At 38.7% G+C, this 20744-nt stretch overlaps 1 protein-coding gene across 8 annotated transcripts in view; it reads left to right on the top strand.

The window, feature by feature from the left end:
- Positions 1–1839: 1839 nt before the first annotated feature.
- LOC143276720 (uncharacterized) overlaps positions 1840–20744 on the top strand; it is a 46192-nt gene continuing 27287 nt past the window's right edge. For 4 of the 8 annotated variants that reach the window (XM_076581375.1, XM_076581380.1, XM_076581376.1 and 1 more), the window contains exons 1-6: positions 1840–2127; positions 3125–3213; positions 4084–4127; positions 5781–5870; positions 8801–8821; positions 14141–14224. In XM_076581375.1, the coding sequence (XP_076437490.1) occupies positions 3171–3213; positions 4084–4127; positions 5781–5870; positions 8801–8821; positions 14141–14224 (282 nt within the window). In that variant the 5' untranslated portion in view covers positions 1840–2127; positions 3125–3170. The remainder of the gene's footprint in view (positions 2128–3124; positions 3214–4083; positions 4128–5780; positions 5871–8800; positions 8822–14140; positions 14225–20744) is intronic. The other 4 variants (XM_076581372.1, XM_076581379.1, XM_076581378.1 and 1 more) reach the window with 4 other exon arrangements.

Raw genomic sequence — 20744 nt, 5'->3', positions numbered from 1 at the left:
TTGGTCTCTCGAATGGTTTGTCTAGTACTGGCCTGGTGGCAAGTGATCGAGAGAGGTAATCTGCAGAGCGCACGGCACTGGAAAGAGGTGGGAAGGAAAGGACTGATGACGGAGCAGACACTGTACCGCAGCGACACGCTCACTCTGCATGAGGAGAACTACTGATGAATAAACAACATACACAAATAAGTAAGTGGGTGCAGCAGGTCTATAATAACAATAGGATTTTTTTTTCTAATGGGGGGGAAGAAAGCACAGAGATACACACAGAACGACAAATGACTAAAACTGACCAAATGAGAACAAAAAATGGGCCACGTTCAACGTGATGCGGACGTTCAGTTGAATTTGTGCACACCCTCACAGACGTGCATGCTCTCCCTCTTTCTCTCCCTCTCTCTCTCCCTCTCTCTCTCTCTCTCTCTCACACACACACACACACACTGACACACACACACACACACACACACACACACACACTGACAGATACTACGCACACACAACATTTTGCAGCGCGGCCTAGTCACCGTAAAACACCAAGGCCCAACCCTCAACTGACGTACATCACTGTATCCAGGCCCCCACCCTCCCCATTCCCCTACATCTCCCCACCCCCACACTGGCTACACATTCATAATGTGGAATGATGGCCTACTGAGAAGTAATGTGACGTGCCCGCCTAAGAAATGAGAGAATCTGAGCGCACTGGTTCGAATCACGGCACAGTCGCCAGAGTCTCCCCCACCCCCTCCACTATAGACCTTGAGTGGTGGTCTGGACGCTAGTCATTCGGATGAGACTACAAACCGAGGTCCCGGCGTGTAAACGGCATGCACTTAGTGCACCGACGCCACAAAAGAACCCACGGCAACAAAAGGGTTGTCCCTGGCCGCAAAATTCTCAGTGCAGAAAATTCCACTTCAATAGAGACGACAGTAAAAACAAATAAAACTGCACACAGGAAAAAATATTTTTAAAAAAAAGAAGGGAAAAAAAGAAGGAAAAAAAAAGAAAAAAAAACGGGATAAAAAGGGAAAAAAATGATGGGGAAAAAAAAGAAGGAAAAGAAAGGGGGGGAAAAAGAATGGTGGCGCTCTCAGTGTAGCGACGCGATCTCCCTGGGGAGAGCAGCCCGAACTGAATTTCACACAGGGAAATCTGGTGTGACGAAAAAGAAAAATACAATACAATACAGTTTGATAATCACTGACAATCATATCACTGTTGTCAAAGCTACGAATTACCTAGACGAAGTCAGTTCAGGCATCTGCTGCTTTGTATGTATGTATGTTTGTTTGTTTGTTGTTCTTGTTTTTGTGTTTTTATTATTATTACTGAATAATTTTTTTTTATCCGCAAGGCCTGACTAAGCGCGTTGGGTTACGCTGCTTGTCAGGCATCTGCTTCAGTTGCACTGAGATGTGGTGTAGCATATATGGATTAAATTATTGTCCGAACACAGTGATGCCTGTGAACTGTAGAATTAAGGGCAAAACACATAGAACTGTTTAGTAGGAACAACGTAAAAGAAGCCAACAGATGAATTATGACATTAATGCCCGGGGTCTTGAAGAATTAAATGACGGTCAAAATATATGTACAGCATGGTGGACAATTCCTGCTGCTGCTCGTGATTAACTCATTCAAGTTCGAGATTATGTAACGGCCCACGGATCCGATTCACCCTTGAGTCTTGTTTGTTCACATGTTGTAGTCGGAGGTCGTGGTCCGTGCATTGTCAAACAAACGACCACTGACACAGACCATATGCTTGAACGCACGAAGTTTTCACTAGTTCGAAGCTGCTGCTTGTATAAACTCTTGAACCGGTTTCAATTTCAACATGGCTGTTGACTAGAAGCAGAGGATGCTTTTTGAACAAAAAACATCTTTTTATTTACCGACAAGTTTTTCGCCTGTTTGGTGTCATTATATGTCGCGTCTTATGTTCACAAAAACTTCGCTCTCATCACGGATTACTTAAGTAGGATCCTCCAACGCCCGTGAAAAGTCAACTTGTATTGATTTAAAAACAAAGAAATTTAAAGAAAACACTTGTCCCTGTGGCGTCCGTGTTAGCGTGCGCGCGTTGTGCCACAGATTAAACACTCCCAGAAGGAAAACCAGGTGAAGTAGACATTTGTATGGTATTTGTATATCAATATTATTAAAATCCAATATTGAAAAACCTTTTTATGTGCTGATAAACATGGGTCATACCTTTTTCGGGTAGGCTTTATTCAGCAGACGACAGACGACCGTTCGTTGAGCTTTTGCTGGCAGCTCCACATGCAGAGCTATTATACTGCAACAGCTTAGGGAATAAATTGGACTATTGTGTCCCACCACGAGAGGAAAGTACAGCATCCTTCCAAGTGAAAGTAGCAAACGAAATGAAATGAATCAGCTTGTTGATTATAATTTATAGTTATTCTCTAAGAAGGCGAGTTCTGCACTTAAGGATGGCTTCAGTGGTTTAGGAAGGTGACAGTGTGTAACCATCGTGAGAAAGATGCAATGCTGCTGACAACTGGCATTGCAAAGAGTTAAAAACACATCACTCTGAAGTTATGCAGAGAGCACTGCAAGCTGACGCAGCTAATATAGTATTGTTACTGGCATAAGTGTTGCAAACTGATGTTGTAAAGCAGGTGTGTGTGTGTGTGAATGTGTGTGAAGACATGTCCAACTGCTGTTCTTAGGTATATATATATATATGTGTGTGTGTGTGTGTGTGTATATATATATATATATATATATATATATATATATATATATATATATTGTAAACATAAAAATTATAAAAACAAAAAATACCTTTCAGTATTTTAGATTTAGCTCCTGTTCTGACTCTGTGACTTGAGGTGTTAACACCTAATCACAGGAAGTCTAGCAATATTCATTATATTACCAGTAACACTTTTTTTTTTATCAAATAATTTGTTTTTCATATTTTATTGTTGGATTTTCAGCTTTAACAAAGGTGTTTGACAGACTTTAAGTTTTGAGAAATTGTTTGATTAATTTTCATTGGTTTTATTCGTTGATGAAAATGACAAATTTAGGTTTTGTTGGGTTTGTTTTCATTAACATTATAACAACATAAAGATTGTTTCTTTCCCAGAAAACAGTTGGAAGGAAAGGAGCAGAAAAATCGCAGAGAATCAGATATGGCTGTGCCCAGCAGCCGTACACAAGCATCACCGCTGCCCTGTAAGTGTGTACAGTTAGTAACTTCCTGCTAATAGCAGTATAAGTATTACATTAGTAATATTGATAGTATGTCACATGATGTCAATACATACTAACTTTGCTTTTAAATTACATGGGTTTTTTTCTCTGGCTTCTTCATTGAACTTATAGCCTGTCGTTATTTAAAGGATATTTGCATTCCTTTTGATGTGTCAGGTTGTCATTTTGTTTCACTTCCAGAGTGTTTTATACCAATAAATTATGAATGATAATGATGGATGATTTTTTATAAAGTGCAATGACCCAAATGATGTCCAGACTCCAAGCACTGTACAAAATTTAAAATGAAATGATAATAAATGTAAGAACAAGGGAACACAGATGAACATTTTCATGATACAGATGTTGGATGATAAAAAGTTACCATTGCTAAGGCATTAGACTAGTTTGGAGAAGAGCTTTTTGTTCATCAGTACAAATTCGGAATTGACTGCCTTTTCCAGTCCAGCATTGTTGACCTCTCAGTTCCTTTAAAACATATCTAAAATCATGCCTTTTCAAGCAGTCTCTGCACAGATATCATAAATAAAGCACTCCTTTCCATTTTGTTCAAGAGCTATTAACCTGATTTCTGGTTTCTTTGTTTTTACTTAATTTAGCATTTTCAGCAATGAAACTAAGTTTGCTTTTAATGACATTTAAACAAGAACATCAAATGCTACATGTAAATTATAATATCAGTTTGGATGATACTTTGAACTCAGTTGATGATTATCCTTTTCCAATATATCCATTGTTTTAAAATGTGTGTGTGTGGGTGTGTGTGTGTGTGTACACATGTGTGTGTGTATGTGACTTGTGTGTGTGTGTGTCTGTGTGTTATGCTTGCAGCAAGATCACGAAGTACCCCTGCCACTCCTCAGACATCAGAGAAAGTGAGTGGGCTTTGAGATTGATGTTGTTTCACAATCGCTTTGTTAATAAACAACCATAGTGACTGACATTCCAGCCAGTCTGTCTCTCTCTTTCTCTTGCTGTTTACTGACCGTGAGTGTCGCTCTCACTCCTCAACGTCTAGGAGGAAGGTGGCAGAATGGTTAAGACGCTCAGCTGCCAATACAGAGAGTCCGTGAGGGTGTGGGTTCGAATCCCGCTCTCGCCCTTTCTCCTAAGTTTGACTGGAAAATCAAACTGAGCGTCTAGTCTTTCGGATGAGACGAAAAACCGAGGTCCCGTGTGCAGCACGCACTTGGCGCACTGAAAAAGAACCCATGGCAACGAGAGTGTTGTCCTCTGGCGAAATTACGTAAAATGAAATCCACTTTCATAGGTACACAAATATGTAAGCATGCACTCAAGGCCTGACTAAGCGCGTTGGGTTATGCTGCTGGTCAGGCATCTGCTCAACAGATGTGGTGTAGCGTGTATGGATTTGTCCGAACGCAGTGACACCTCCTTGAGAAAGTGAAACTGAAACTGAAACTGACAGCATATCTTATCTAGAATGAAATATCTCTGTGTCTATCTCTCTCACTGTCTCTGAGTCTCTGTCTCTGTCTCTGTCTCTCTCTCTCTCCATGCTATCTTTAAAAAGTTCAATGTATTTTCCCACTTGAAATTTCTTGTTACTTCTGCTTTTTTTTCTTAATCTTATTGATAAACAAAAATGCAGAGTATGCTTGTGCTTTTGCCCTTCTTTTGAAAAAAACAAACCCAAACCCAAATGCATTTAATGTTATGTATACTTGTTCTTTTGCCCTCAGAAAAGAAAAATTATTCATTAATTGATTCTTTCTTTCAAAGTTTTGTTGAAGTTTATTTGAACCCTGATTACTGGTGCGATATTGTTGGGGAGCCTCCTTTTCTGGTGTTATTGTTAAGTGAGTTGTGGTGAAAGTGTGTGTGGCTGTGTTATCTTAAAGTGAGTTGTGGTGAAAGAGTGTGTGGCTGTGTTATCTTAAAGTGAGTTGTGGTGAAAGAGTGTGTGGCTGTGTTATCTTAAAGTGAGTTGTGGTGAAAGAGTGTGTGGCTGTGTTATCTTAAAGTGAGTTGTGGTGAAAGAGTGTGTGGCTGTGTTAACTTAAAGTGAGTTGTGGTGAAAGAGTGTGTGGCTGTGTTATCTTAAAGTGAGTTGTGGTGAAAGAGTGTGTGGCTGTGTTATCTTAAAGTGAGTTGTGGTGAAAGAGTGTGTGACTGTGTTATCTTAAAGTGAGTTGTGGTGAAAGTGTGTGTGGTTGTGTTATCTTAAAGTGAGTTGTGGTGAAAGAGTGTATGGCTGTGTTATCTTAAAGTGAGTTGTGGTGAAAGAGTGTGTGGCTGTGTTATCTTAAAGTGAGTTGTGGTGAAAGAGTGTGTGGCTGTGTTAACTTAAAGTGAGTTGTGGTGAAAGAGTGTGTGGCTGTGTTATCTTAAAGTGAGTTGTGGTGAAAGAGTGTGTGGCTGTGTTATCTTAAAGTGAGTTGTGGTGAAAGAGTGTGTGGCTGTGTTATCTTAAAGTGAGTTGTGGTGAAAGAGTGTGTGGCTGTGTCAGCCACCTTGCTTTGCAGCCATGTAGTGATGATGGTGCGTGCGCTGTGTGTTCACTGAAGGGGGAGAAGTCGAGTGGTCCTTTCCTGCAGTCGTCTCACGGCCACCCTGGGTTCCAGCCCACAAAGTCCAGCGTGAAGGTATTGGGCTCTGTAAGTGAGACTTTGGTCTCTCCGCTTGCTGCACACCTCACCCCCCGCATGACGCAGGCATGCGACAGGCAGTCAGGTTGTGTGTGGACTGTAGGGGTGCAAGTCGTCGAGATGAATCTCAGTTTTAATGACAAATACTATATTCCCGTGACCCACTGGTTCTTTCTCTTGTTTTCACTGGGCCTTCCTTTCTCTGCTTCTAAGCCCATGCACCACTCAACATTCTTGCAGGAGTAAGTATGTTAGATAACATGGAATTTTAGGGGAAACAGTTCCTTTCTGGATCAGAAACAATGTGTATTCCATTGGGTGTTGAACTGACTTGTGTGTCACCATTAAACGGGAGTGTTGAATGAACTGAAATGAACTGTTGAACATTTAGATAACAGAATCTTTGCCTTGGGCTTAGTTTGTGAATGAAGCATGCTACAAGCAAGTCACTACTTTTTTCATGAAATATATAATATCCAAGTCGGAAAGTCATGGTACAGATAAGAATAGGCTGAAGTTTCACAGGAAAGGAGCATAAAAGTTTCCAGACACTGAAACAGTGAAAAGATGTTCAGTGGTCAGGTGGAAATGATTGGTTCAACAACAAAAATCATGAACTACTTAAAGTTAATGTGATCGGGACTGTTAACATTTTTCTTTGGGATAATTGGTATAATTGTTAAAGGGAAAACAACCAACTTTTGGGGGTGGTTTTTCGTTTTAATTACTTTGCAAATAATGAAGTATGTAAATTTTCTTCCCTCTCTTCACTGAACCATTCAACAACAAAGGGAAAATCTGTTTCTGGATTGGGATCACATCACAACTTGCACCCCTCTGAGTCTGTGTCTGTGACTAGTGTGAGTGATTTATGATTGATAGTGTCATTGAAACATTGGTCTGCATTTAAGTGAGATGAGTGTTGTTTCTGTTTGATTTTTATTGTATTTTATTTTATTGTATTTTGTTTTATTTCATTTTTTTTTTGATTATTTTTAGTTTGTGATGATTTTGTGTGACTGTGAGGTGAGTGTTTCAGGTTGGTTCAGACCTACCCATTTGTTTCTGTATGAAACATAACATTCCTGTTGTCTGGTATTGATTCCATCCCATAGTGTAGATCTTATTTTGTCTGTACCATTATCATGATTATCCATTTAGTGTGTGTATAAGTATGTATGTATGTTGTGTGTGTGTGGAGTGCTGTGACCAATGTTGACGAATACAGAAAACATTTTTTTACCTTTTCTGCATTTATATGTGCTTGGCTGTTCTTAGGTACTAAGGATTTGAATGGTACTGTAGAAGTCCTGTTTAATGTTTGTATACTATAAGAACGGACGTGTTTATCTGAAAACACACACACCAAAAAACCTAACTGAAGATATATATGGACTACTGTAGGGATGTTGAACCCTTCTTCTGTTGCTTGGTGTCAGTATCTGTAGCCTGTGTGGCGTGATGTGGTTTTCAAGCTGTTTGCCCCTTGTTCCTCGCTGCACACTTCATGATTTTGCCCATGTTATTGATTGTACATTTGTGTCTTTGTTTTATTTTTTTCATTCAGGCATTGGTGTGTGTGTGTGTGTGTGTGTGTTAGGATATCACCATTTTTTTGTCTGTCATTCTCCATGTCACTTTCCATGTTTCATTTCCTTAGAAGTTTTTTTTTTTTTGTTTTTTTTTAAGAGTTGTTTCTACTTTTAGTTGTTGATGTTTTTGCTGAATACTTGATGAGAAATGTTGCGTATTATGAAAGCAAAAATTGTCATTTCGATCTCAGTTTAGTACGGTCTGGTAGAGTGATTTAATTAAGTGATGATCATTCATTGCTCATTTACTGTTGTCAGTTATTCCAGTTATTCAGCCTATTGTCCATCCTTTTTTTTTTTCTTTTTTTTTTTTTACATTTATTTTATTTTTTTTACATTTGTTTTGTAAAGGTTATTTTATTTTATTCACTTTATATTTAAAATTAAAAAAAAAAAAATTTTCCTGGTTAGAACTTAGAGAATTAAATACACTTCACTAAAAACAATGACAACAACAAAATCAACCAAAAGCCACATAACCAGCATAAAATCACTATGACTGGGGAAGGAAGAAGATAATAAATCAAAGCAAATGACAGAAATAGGTGGACCTTTGCTTTTTTCTTCTTTTTTTTTTATCAACAGAAAAGCATGACGGGGAGAGCTGTCAGTTCTTCAGCGGTACAGACCTGGAATTTACTGCCTTCTTTCAGTCCCTCTCTCACAGTCACATCTGTCAAAACAAATCTAAAAACATTCCTTTTCAAGCAGTCCATACGTAGCTAAGGCATTCCATTCTGTGTTTGTGTTCCTTGGATCCACATAGGTTTCTTCCATGCGTGTTTGTGTGCGTGTGTGTGCGTGTGAGTATGTGTGTGTGTGTGCATCAGTGTATGTGTGTGTGTGTGTGTGTGTGTGTGCTATATCTGACTGATGCGTTATTGTAAAGCACTTTTAAGAGGTTTGAAAACATTGGATAAATGTACGGCTAGTTGTAGCTGTAGTATTGTTATTTCCATGAAATATGTAAAGAACTCAAACAGTAAATCATGTCAGTGTGTCTTGATCCTGTTGCTCAAAACAGGGCACTAGTGATCACCTCCCTTGGTCCACACACACGCACACACACACTGTCTGTCTGTCTGTCTCTCTCTCTCTGTCTCTCTCTCTCAGTCTCACACACGCACACACACACGCTTGTAATCACTTTTCTCACCAACCAAGTATGTAACATGTATCACATTTTTATGAAGTGAGTGACCAAAGAAGCTGAAGCATGCATGAAGCACATACTACAATGTGTGTGTGTGTGTGTGTGTGTGTGTGTGTGTGCATGCATCTCTTTGTTGGTAATAATTCTTTGTTGTCTGTTTTTTTTGTTTCCTCTGTCGATATGTGGCTGACCAGCTGAGCAAGTCTGGCAGTCAGGTGAGGACAAACTCCCTTCCAACCCCCCCAATGAAAAAAATATCCCCTGGTGGAATTGGCCATTGGATTTGGAGCTGATCGTGCTGCCCCCTCAACACACCCCTGTGTCCCTCCCCACCCTCACCCACCCTTTTTTTTCTTCTGTCTTTTTCCGCTCTTCTGGTTTCTTTGTTTTGGGTTGTTGTTTTGTTTGTTTGTTTTTGGGTTTTTTTTCTTGCTCTTGCTTATCCATTTGTTCGTTAAGTGCTTTTTTTTTGTTTTAAGACTGTCTCTGTAGTTGTTTTTTTTAGTTTGGTTTTTTTTGGGGGGGTTTTTTTAAGCACTTTTTGAGGGTGGTCTGCTAACATTTGCTTATTCATAATTGTGTGTTTATTTTGTTCTTGGCTTTTTGAGGGTGGTCTTATGTATTTATTTTTCTTCTCTGCTTTTTTAGAGAGGCTGGTCTGCTAAATTTGCCTTATTTATTTATTTAATCATTACTTTGTTTATTTTATTTATTGATTTGTTTATTTTTGGTGTATTTGTTTACATTCTTTGCTTTTTGAAGCTGGTTTGCTAAATTTGCTACCTTTGATATGTTTGCATTTATTTATTTATCATTTCTGTTACTAATTGCGTTTAGAGGTTGGTCTCCTTACATTGTCGTTGTAACCCACTCAACCTTGGGGAGCTTAGGGCCACTGCAGTCTTCCTTGCCTGGTGCTGTTTGGCTGATCTGTATGAATGGAAGGGATAACCCCCCCCCTTGAGCACTGATAATCTCTAAACCGTTCAATCAATTGATACTACCATCGTTGAATGAACTATCTGATAATTCTGGTGTAGATTTATTGATATCTGGGTCATAATCAATACCAGAGTCCATAGATATTTTGTCCAGAGCTTTTGGGGGCAATTAGCTTCTGGCGTTTGGCCATATTGATGCTGAAAAAAAAAAACCTGCAGAAAATGTATTGAAATCAACCAGTTTTTGCCTCCAAATTCACACGTGTGGACAGTCTGAAATGCTGTAGAAATTTTTTCCCCCTTTCCTTGCTTTTTATGGATGATTTTATGCAGGAACATTGAAACTATTTGAGTGAAATTTCAATGCTCCAGCAGTGTTTGGGTAAAGGTTTGTAAAACAGTTCAGTGGCTCCACAACAGTGCAGAGTTACTTTTTTTTTTTTTTTTTTTTTTAAATTTTTTATTATAGAATGGTACGCTATATTTGCCTTCTTTAGGCCTTTTTCTAAAAACATAAAAGTGAAAATAAGAAAGTTCTTTTATTTTATTGTTGTTAATTGCTTTTTGAGGGTGATCAGCTGGATTTGTGTTCTTTATGTATTTCTGTATTAATTGCTTTCTGAGTGTGGTTCGCTAGATTTGTGTTCTTTGTATATTGCTAGTATATGAAGTAAATTTCATTGCTTTTTTGAGGCTATCTCCTAACTTTTGGTTCTTTTTCATGTATTAATTTTTTTCAACTTGCTTTTTGAGTGTCGGCTGTTGCAGGCGCCTTCTTTATATATTGATTTTTTTTTTTTTTTATCGATTGCTTTTTGATAGTGGTTTCGTAGATGAGTGTCATTTATGTATTTATTTACTTTTTTTGACTGCTTTTTGAGGTTGGTCTGCTGCATGTAGGTACCGGCAGCTTTGCTTGTTAAACTGAGGCTAAGGCTAAAAAACGTTGATTTTCCCCAAGCCTGTTACTTGAGTGATTATTAAGAAATATAGATACGTTTTATATGGAAATAAAGTTCACTTTCTCCTCTTTCTAATGCTGTTTTTGTTTTTCACCTGTATTTTATCTTTGTTGAATAAAAGAGTAAAAATCAGGGGTAGTTGAAAGGCTTCTTGCACGCTCTGGCCAACCGCTCTGACACAGATTGCGTCAACTGGTTTTCATGTCTCTCTTTTCCTCGCTTGGCTTGTCTGTCCCATTTGATCTACACAGCTATTTTTAGTACAGCTGTGTTCGTCTGAACCACATCTTTCCGGTGAATATTTGTTCGCCTTGCAAAACAGCATATTGCGAATATAGTGCATAAAAACCGATTTTTGCTCGACTCTAAACTTAAAATTTTCAAAATTGGTAATCAGTACAATAGTAATTATGGATATTAAAGGGACGCTCTTTTAATTTCCTTTTGAAAGGTATACAAAACTACAGTGTGGTATTACTTTTGTAGACAAGTTTTGAGTCAAAAGAGCGGCTGTGCATCATTCGGATGCCGAAATGGCAGTCAGAGCTGAGCCAAACTTCAACAATGATCTTGGTCCGTTCTGAAGCCATGAGTTCATTTGATTTTACTGTCACACTGTTGATCATATCATCGATAAATATTTTTTGAAGGGGTATTTTTCATAAATGAGTGCATGAGATACCCCATACTGCTGCACCTCATTTTCACTCTAACTGAAGCGACGATCGTTTTTTCTTATTTTCACGATGGAATTAATGATAAGTGTGTTAAGTTGCTGTTTGTTGAAATGAGATGGATCAGCAGATATATTCTGTGGTAGTGGTTTCACATTTATTTACAAAACACAGATTATTACACTTTTTTTCCCCATTTTTTCAGAACATCATCCTGCAACTTGATAACATGATTAAAAAAAAAATAATTAAAGAAAAGAAGTAAAGAAAGAAAGAAAAAAATTGCTGAATGTGACTTTTAATTCAAAAGTCATGGTAGTGTGTGTGTCTGTCAGAGAGAAAGAGAATAGTGATGTGTATTTGTGCATGTGTTTCTGTCCAGTTTAAAACAAAAAAAAGAGAGAAGAATTTAATGTTAAATTTTACAGATAACATGCAATAGATCTAAAAGAATTTCTTCAAATTGCATTATTGCTGTAGCCCATTTTAAAGGCCTTGCTCAGCTGAATACAAATCACTTTATTTGATAAAAATAGCTTGATAAATCAAGAAACTGCGCCTGTTGCTATTTTGACAAATTTTGCCATGTTGGAATTTGCAAAAAAAAAAACTGGATTTTATAGCTCAGTATCAATAAAACAATCAGGTAATATAGCTGGAAAAAAAAAGGCATCCTTACTACAAACAACATATCATTTTCCTTAATTTTTAGCTGTCTCTGTTGTTTAGTATACATGCAGTGATGCTGTAAAATTGGAGATTTGTCCAAAAGCTCAAAATGACGTGCAAACAGGCTCAATTTCAGGGAACTTCAGTTGGCTGTAACTTTGGTTCTGATACACATAGAAACATAATCTTTGTGGTGGGATGTTTGTTTTGACTTATAGTTTAATCTAAGCTTGTTTTAATGTTGTTTTAACAGAATTTTTTTTTTTTTTTTTAAAAGGTTGCCGGTACCTACTACTTGCATCTTCTCTATATGTGTGTTATTTATTTATCTTAAATTTTTTTTTAATTCATTACTTTCTGGAGGTAGTCTGCAAAAACTGATTACTTTGTATCTTTATTTTTCTTTGTTGCTTTTTGAGGGTGGTCTCCAAAAACTTTTCCTTTGTGCTTTTGCTTATTTATTTTTTATATTGATTGCTTTTTGGGTGGTTTGCTAAATTTACATTCTTTATTATTTTATTAAATAGTTATTCATTTGCTTTTAGAGAGTGCATTCTTCTAAGCATCCCTTATTTGTCATTTTATTTATTTGATTTCCCTGGTTTCTGTCATCTTCTGACGTATGTTCTCACCTTTGGGAAGTCACGGGTGTCTTCAGTTAGTCAATAGTACCCCCATGAGAAGTTTCCCCCAGGACTCTTTTTTTTTTTTCTTCTTCTTCTTCTTTCTGCTGTTTCTGTTCTTTTCTTTCTGTTTGTCCCGTCCATCCTTACATCCTTTCTTACTGTTCTTGCTGAAGGACAGACTGCCGGATCTCTCAGCAGTGACAGGTGCCACAGCTGAGTGGTTAGAGCTCTTGTCTTTCAGTCTGAAGGTCCTGAGTTTGATTGATCCTGGTAACAATACCCTGTTGAAAATGCAAAACAAATCGTGGCACCCCCCTTTTTTTTTTTCTTTTTTTTTCACTTGTGGACGAATCAGACATTGGATGGGAAGTTGTAGGGAGTGGGTGGGGATGAGGAGGTGGGGAGTAAATGCCTCCTAAATGGAGTGGAAGGCAGTGCAGACCTCTCCCTCCCCTGAGCCCCCCCCCCCCCCCCTTCCCATCCCCCCCGCCCCCCCAACACCACCCCACACCCCCAAGAAAAGTATGGAAGGAAGAAATGTATGCAGCTTACCATTGATTGGAGTACAAGTGAGATGTGACTTGTGTGCTGTAGTATCGCATTCATTGGTGATGATGGTATGTTGAGAGAGAGAGAGAGAGAGAGTTATGGACTCCTTAAAAAAGATGCATGTGGGGTATGTGTTGCACAGCAACTTATTTGTAGTATTGGTTGTTTTTTGTTGTTGTTTTTTGGGGGGGTGGGGGGGGTTGTTGTTGTTTTTAAATTAATTATAGTATTTTTGGTTGTTGTTTTTTTATGAACCTTTATCTTTTATGATTTATTACATCAAACTTGAAATGAGAAAAAGACAAACATGAACAGAGCAACATTATTTCATGATACTAACTATACATAAATGCGTATGTGCATACATATGCATGTAGACATACATGTATGCATACATACATACATATATACATTCATACCAACACACAAAACGTACAGATTGGCAGACTGACAGACATGCATCTGTATACTCTAGATTTTCATCCACTCCCGTGTACATGTTTACAATGTACATTACAGTGTAAAGCATTTCATATTTTTATCAGGTGACTGATTATTACCGTAACATTAGTGAACAGATATTGAATGATTGAAGGACCAACCAACCACATGACAAATCTGTTACTGCAATCACTGAATCAGTTGTCTGTTATGGTTGCCATTTTGTGTTGGCCTTTTCTTCTGCATTTGACACATGTTCGACGGGCGCAATAGCCGAGTGGTTAAAGCGTTGGACTGTCAGTCTGAGGGTCCCGGGTTCGAATCACGGTGACAGCGCCTGGTGGGTAAAGGGTGGAGATTTTTACGATCTCCCAGGTCAACATATGTGCAGACCTGCTAGTGCCTGAACCCCCTTTGTGTGTATGTGCAAGCAGAAGATCAAATACACACGTTAAAGATCCTGTAATCCATGTCAGTGTTCGGTGGGTTATGGAAACAAGAACATACCCAGCATGCACACTCCCGAAAATGGCTGCCTACATGGCAGGGTAAAAACAGTCATACCCGTAAAAGCCCACTTGTGTGCATACGAGTGAACGCAGAAGAAGAAGAAGAAGAAGACACGTGTTCACACACCAACGATATAATTGTTCTTGTCATCCCTTTTTTCAGGCGGAGCGTGTGGGCAAGCCGCCCAAGCCGCCAGACAAACCGCTGATGCCGTACATGCGATACAGCCGAAAGGTAATAGGAAAGGTTTGTCCAATCGTTCAGCTCCTGATGAACGTTATCACTTCATTTTTCTCTGTAGTGGAATGGTAGCTGTGGCTGTCCAGTGGTCGGTGTGCTGCTCTCTCTCTCTCTCTCGGTCGTTCTCTGGCCTTGTGTGTATACATGTACGTGCGTCTTTGTGGGCTTGGGTGCGTAACGTTTGAGGCATCAGTTACGTCAGTGAATTTCCTTTTTGGGGGGATGGGCTGGGGGGGTGGAGGGGGGGGGGGTGGTGAGAACCACTCCCCATTCATAGTTAAGGTTTAAGAAAGAGTAAAATCTCTCATATCCTAAAAAAAAAAAAAAAGAAAAAAAAAGGTAAGCCTTTTACAGTCATCGGGTCAGTGAATTGGTATCCACTGTGTCCAGGGTGTTACATAGGAAGGCAGGGTGTAATCCTGCCCTGTCTTAACTTTCACCAGCTGAAGTCAGGTACCCATTCACACAGAGCAAAGCGCCTTTCTCAAGAAGACAACACCTTGCTGAAACAGGGCCTCGAACCCTGATCACTGGTGAACACTGGATAGAAAGTCCAGCGTCTAACAGGTTCTGCTTGGGCATCTCTTGCATTAATGTTTAAAGAAAATGAAAGAATTAGGAAAATGAAAAAGAAGAAGAGAGTGATCATATCACTTTCCATGGAAAGCCTGCATCATCGTGATTAAGGCCTCAGGGTTATTTTGAAATGTTATTATTTTTTGTTTTGGCCCATATTGAGTGTACTGATACATACCTCTGCTTCCTTCAGTAGACGTTTGTGATGCCTCAGTTTGCGTAATCTTTTTTTTTTTTTTTCGTGTCATATGCCTACAGTGATGATTTCAGTGTTTCAGTCAATGGCTGTATACTATAAGTGTTCTGTCAGTGAGTGATTAATGGCTGTATATGTGTTCTTTCAGTGAAGTGATTAACAACAGTCTGCTCGACAGGGCTAGGAATTCATAGATGATTACCATTATTCCTGGGGACAAGCAGACAAAACAAATCACCCACCTCCCTTAATTTCTACTAGCCTCCCTACGAAAAGAGACAGGTAATAAATGTAACTACCATTAGTGGAATGGCAAGTCAGCAGACATAATTCATTATATAAGTAGTATGTATTGTAGGAAAAGAAAAAGCAGGGTGGGCGTAGAGGTGTTCAAGTGAAAAATGGAGCAGGGAAGTGCAGTTGGTCTTTGTTGAAGCTGATGGTGATTTCTCTGCTTTGGTGCATATTAATGTCAAGATTTGATGTGTCTTTGATGTAAGAATAAATCTCTGTCAGAATCCCCTTCATGTGTAAAAATGCATGCAGAAGATCAGTAAAGGATCCTGAAATCAGTGTCAGCCTTTGGTGGGTTATTGAAACAAAAACATACCCAGCATGCATGCCCCCTGAAAATAGAGTATGAATGCCGTGCAGACTGGCTAAAAACAATCAACATAAAACATTAAAAGCTTGCTCATATACAAGTGAATATGGGAGTTGTTGCCCACAAATGCAGAATAACAGTACTAATAATGATAATAAAAAGAAAACAGTTAGTTATGGATGGAAAGTAAGGATGGACTTTTTAATTTAAAAAAAAAAGAAGAAGAAAAAGGCAATAACTTTGTATTTGTTTGTCAGCTACAGATGCACCTTAGTTGGAATTGTAGAGCACTATTTTTCATTCTTACTTATTATTATTATTATTGTCGTTATGGCAATTGAATATAATGTGTCAGCTTCAGGGGCATCTTGTTTGATGCAACTAGTCAGCACTGGAGTATTGTTATTATTACTGTTATCTCTTTTTTTTTCATTTATTTATTTATTTTATTTTGTTTGTTAGGTGGAAAGTATGATATATATATGTACATGTATCAGCTTCAGGGGCACCTTGTTTGGTAGAACCAATCTGCAGTTATTAAAAACTTTGTCTCAGTCGCCCCTCCCACTACATTAGCCATTAACCCCTTGACTGTTGTTTGTCTCAGTCGCCCCTCCCACTACATTAGCCATTAACCCCTTGACTGTTGTTTGTCTCAGTCGCCCCTCCCACTACATTAGCCATTAACCCCTTGACTGTTGTTTGTCTCAGTCGCCCCTCCCACTACATTAGTCATTAACCCCATGACTGTTGTTTGTCTCAGTCGCCCCTCCCACTACATTAGCCATTAACCCCTTGACTGTTGAACCGTGGTGACACAGGGTCAGGGTTGTCTTCAGTTTTGAAACGTGGCAATTACTACTTTTTGTTTATTTCTCAAATGGTCTCACTGATTTTACCGAACATAAATGACATCTAAATACAGAATGGTGACTGACATTCTTGAAACAGATTCTTAACCAAAATATGTCGTCCCAATGCCAAGCCAAGTGAACTGATCTTACAAAAAGAATTACAGCCAGGGCTGGCGAAATTTGTTCACGATTGTTTCTTTTCATAATATGTTTGTTTTGTTGTGCCTTATAAACCTTATGGTTTTATGACAATATTCTGTTCTGTTCTGTTCTGTTCCTGAACTGTAAGGTCTGTCTGATGTCAGTGAGGTGATACCCCTTCACTGACATCCTGACTGTAAGCTCTGTCTGATGTCAGTGAGGTGACTGCCCTTCACTGACATCCTGAACTGTAAGGTCTGTCTGATGTCAGTGAGGTGATACCCCTTCACTGACATCCTGAACTGTAAGCTCTGTCTGATGTCAGTGAGGTGATAGCCCTTCAGTGACATCCTGAACTGTAAGCTCTGTCTGATGTCAGTGAGGTGATAGCCCTTCACTGACATCCTGAACTGTAAGCTCTGTCTGATGTCAGTGAGGTGATAGCCCTTCACTGATCCTGAACTGTAAGCTCTGTCTGATGTCAGTGAGGTGCGGCCAGCGTCACTGATGAGCATGGTTCTCAGCAGCAGTCAAGGGGTTAATGATGTGAAATGCAGGTTGTGTTGTTGTGGGCTTGCTTTGCATGTGTCTGTGTACTGTGTGTGTGTACAGTTTGTAAACTCTCACTCTGTGTTGGTATGTGTGTGTGCGTTTCTGTGTGTGTGTGTGTGTGTGTGTGCTGTACATGGTTGACTATTGTTTTTGTTTGTGTGTGTGTGTGTGTGTGTTTGCTGTATATGGTTGACTATTTTTGTGTGTGTGTGTGCGTGTGTGTGTGTGCGTGCGTGCTGTACATGGTTGACTAAACAAATATCAGGGTTCGAATTTAACTTTTATGTTTTGAGTGCCAGTCAGGCACTCCGGACAAAACATTTGAGTGCCCAATTGTGGTTTTGGGTGCCAGCATATTAAAATCAAATCAAATCTTTGAGTTAAGATTTGCATTTGTGTTGATGTTTGGAAAACCGCATTCAAAATGTCCACATGCCTAAACCTCATGGGCCTGATCTTTTAACATTGAAGATGGGAAACATTGTTCGTCGCTAGCTTTCCATGAACATCAACATCCAATCGTAAACGTGCAAAGCTTCTGCTCTGCGAAGCAGGCTGCAGCAGACGACACTTTACATTTCAGTCAACCACGTTCGAGCTTGCTTTCTTGGTGTGTCTTTGAATTGATTTTCTTTCGCCTCTATCACAATTTTTGAGTGCCAGCTGATTACTCTCGACAGAAAATTTGCGTCCTGAGCCAACTCTTCGTAGCATTTGCATCCGGGCACCCGCTAAATTTGAACCCTGAATATTGTCTGTGGTTTCTTTTTTTATGTGTACATTGTGAAAGTTCTGTGTTCATGTGTGTGTTTGCTGTACATGGTTGACTAAACAATGATATGTCTATTGTGCAGACACTGTGTTCATGTGTGTGTTTGCTGTACATGGTTGACTGAACAATGATATGTCTATTGTGCAAGCTCTGTGTTTATGTGTGTGTTTGCTGTACATGGTTGACTAAACAATGATATGTCTATTGTGCAAGCTCTGTGTTTATGTGTGTGTTTGCTGTACATGGTTGACTAAACAATGATATGTCTATGGTTTCTTTTTTTCTTTGAATGTATGCCCCTGCTGCTTCCGTATCTATAGGTAAGTTGTTGTTGGTTTTTGACAATGCGGGACTGCCATAACGTTTCTTCCTGTATATATAAATATATATATATATATATATACCTGTCTTTTTCTTCTTTTTTTTCCTTCAATGTTTTCTCCCCCCCCCCCCCCACCCCCCTTCCCTTTCCTGCCTCACCTTCTTCCCTCTCTCACTCCTGTTCCCGTTGTATGTCTTTCTGTCATGAATCTGAGCTTTTCTGCCCTTTTTGATCTGTTGCTGGTGTGCTGTTTTTTGGATTTTCTAATGTGAATGTGTGTATATTCATGTCTCTATTATATAATCAGAATGTCTTTTATGTGATATGAGTGTGCATAAATATCTTGTTATGATTGGTTATGATGGGTGTGTTGAGATTTGCTGTGCTGGGGAAACTTTTTTTTTTTTTTTTTGCGGCGATTTTTTTGTTGGTTTGTTTAATCAGGATTTTGTTTCCTTAAAGAAAAAAGTGTTTTTGTGTGTGGTTTTGTCATGTGAAAAACAGTGTTTGATTGTTAATTTCTCTGGGAATGGGAAATGTGGTGTTCTTCTATCAAGATTTCCTTACATGAAAAAATCTTGGTGATTTTGTTTGAAAATGGTGTTTGATAATTAATTTCTCTGACAATGGGAAAAGTGTGATGACTGTAAAAAACAACAACAACAAAACTTCTTTGTGTCTCTGTGAATTGCGGAAAAATGCTTTGTTTACATGAATGTGTGTCACAATTTCATCCCGCAGAATCCAGAGTTATGTAGCATGTACATGAATGCATGGCGTGAAAGTGCTTTGATTTTGTCTCTGCACAACATTCAGTGCAATATGAATACTTTTTTTTTTCATTGTTATTGTAATTGTTATTTATAGTTATTATTATCATCATTATTAAGTGATGTAGATAAAGTGACAGGTGATAACAATGGTAGATAAGCTGAGATTTAGTGATGTGAGGATTAGATGATCCCTCCCCTAGCAAATTCATGATGGCTTTGTGAGTTGACTGGTTGCTGTCTCTTTCATCATCATTGTTGTCTTATTTATTTATTTATTATTATTATTATTATTTTATTATTATATTATTATTATCATTACTACTATCTTTTTTATATCATGATTATTATTTATTTATTTATTTATGTAAGCTCATCTATTATTTACTCACCTTTTTTTTTTCTTCTTCTTCTTCTTCTCAAGGCCTGACTAAGTGCGTTGGGTTATGCTGCTGGTCAGGCATCTGCTTGGCAGATGTGGTGTAGCATATATGGATTTGTCCGAACGCAGTGACGCCTCCTTGAGCTACTGAAACTGAAACTGAAACTGTCTCTTTCTTGCTGTGTGCATTGTTCTCTCTTTCCTTGCTTGTCTTTTTCTTTTCTTTTCCTTTCTTTTCTCTCCTGTCTTCCTTTCTGTCTTCGTCCCAGCCCTCCCTCTTCACCCCCCCCCCCTCCCCCATCCCTCCTTTCTGTATTCAGTTGCATTGCCCGTACTTGATACTGTGAAATTGTAGTATTTGTACTGACATTATTGTAACTGTTGTTGATATTATTATTATTATTATCCTTTTTTTTTTTTTTATCTGTGTCAGAGAAATTGTTCCCCATGGCAGTGACTCTAAATGTCCGGATTATGACAACTAAGGGGTTGCAAGTCATGTCAGCATGTTGATATGATTGATGATGTGATTTTATCCTCTTTTATGTTTGGTGTATGGCATAGCCTTCTATCTGTGTATAGTGCCATCAGTTTTGCATACTGAATACATATGGTGAAGCTGAAATTTTGATAATTGTGTGTGTGTGTCTGTGGTTGGGTGGGTGGGTGGGGGTTGTTGTGTGGGGGTTGGACCAAAAACATTAGAAGACAGACTAAGCTCTTACTCACTCTTTCTGAGGTCATGTTTGTTTTGTTTTTTTGTTTGTTTTTTTAATCTACATTTTCCTAAGATATTAACGAAATATTGGTGCATTTTGAAAAGGGGGAAAGTTGGGGTCTAACTGCACCCTAAAGCTAGCTGCTTTGCTATACCACACATAGATACTTTCCCTGACGGTCTCTTTTTTTCCCTTTTTCTTTTTTTTCAGCACCTTTGAGCTTCTGTTATAACTGCGCATTGCTTGGTTTTTACGATTGATGGCTACTTTTTTTATATTATTTTCTAACGAGTGGTGGTGAGTGGGTTCCATATGAAAGAAGTGTGATTTTTCCTTAGTGTCATCTGTTCTATATGTCGTCTTTCTGGCTTTCTCTCTGTGTCTGTCTGTCTGTCTATCAATCTGACTGTCTTTACTGTTATGGTTTGTTATTGTTAATGAAGACTGTCTTTTCTCTCCACACTCTGTGTCTTTGTGTCTGTATTTTCTCAGATTTTGAGAGTCAAAACTATATGTCTGTCTTTATTTTAAAACCCGATCGTGCTCTTTCTTCTTCTGCCAGTCTGGTCCATTCAACAGGTGTGTGTGTGTGTGTGTGTGTGTGTGTGTGTAAGTTGTGTTGTACACCAGAGTTAGCT

The sequence above is a fragment of the Babylonia areolata genome, chromosome 32, assembly GCF_041734735.1.
Source record: "Babylonia areolata isolate BAREFJ2019XMU chromosome 32, ASM4173473v1, whole genome shotgun sequence".
Lineage (NCBI taxonomy): Eukaryota > Metazoa > Mollusca > Gastropoda > Neogastropoda > Buccinidae > Babylonia > Babylonia areolata.
This window is presented reverse-complemented; position numbering and strand designations above follow the sequence as displayed.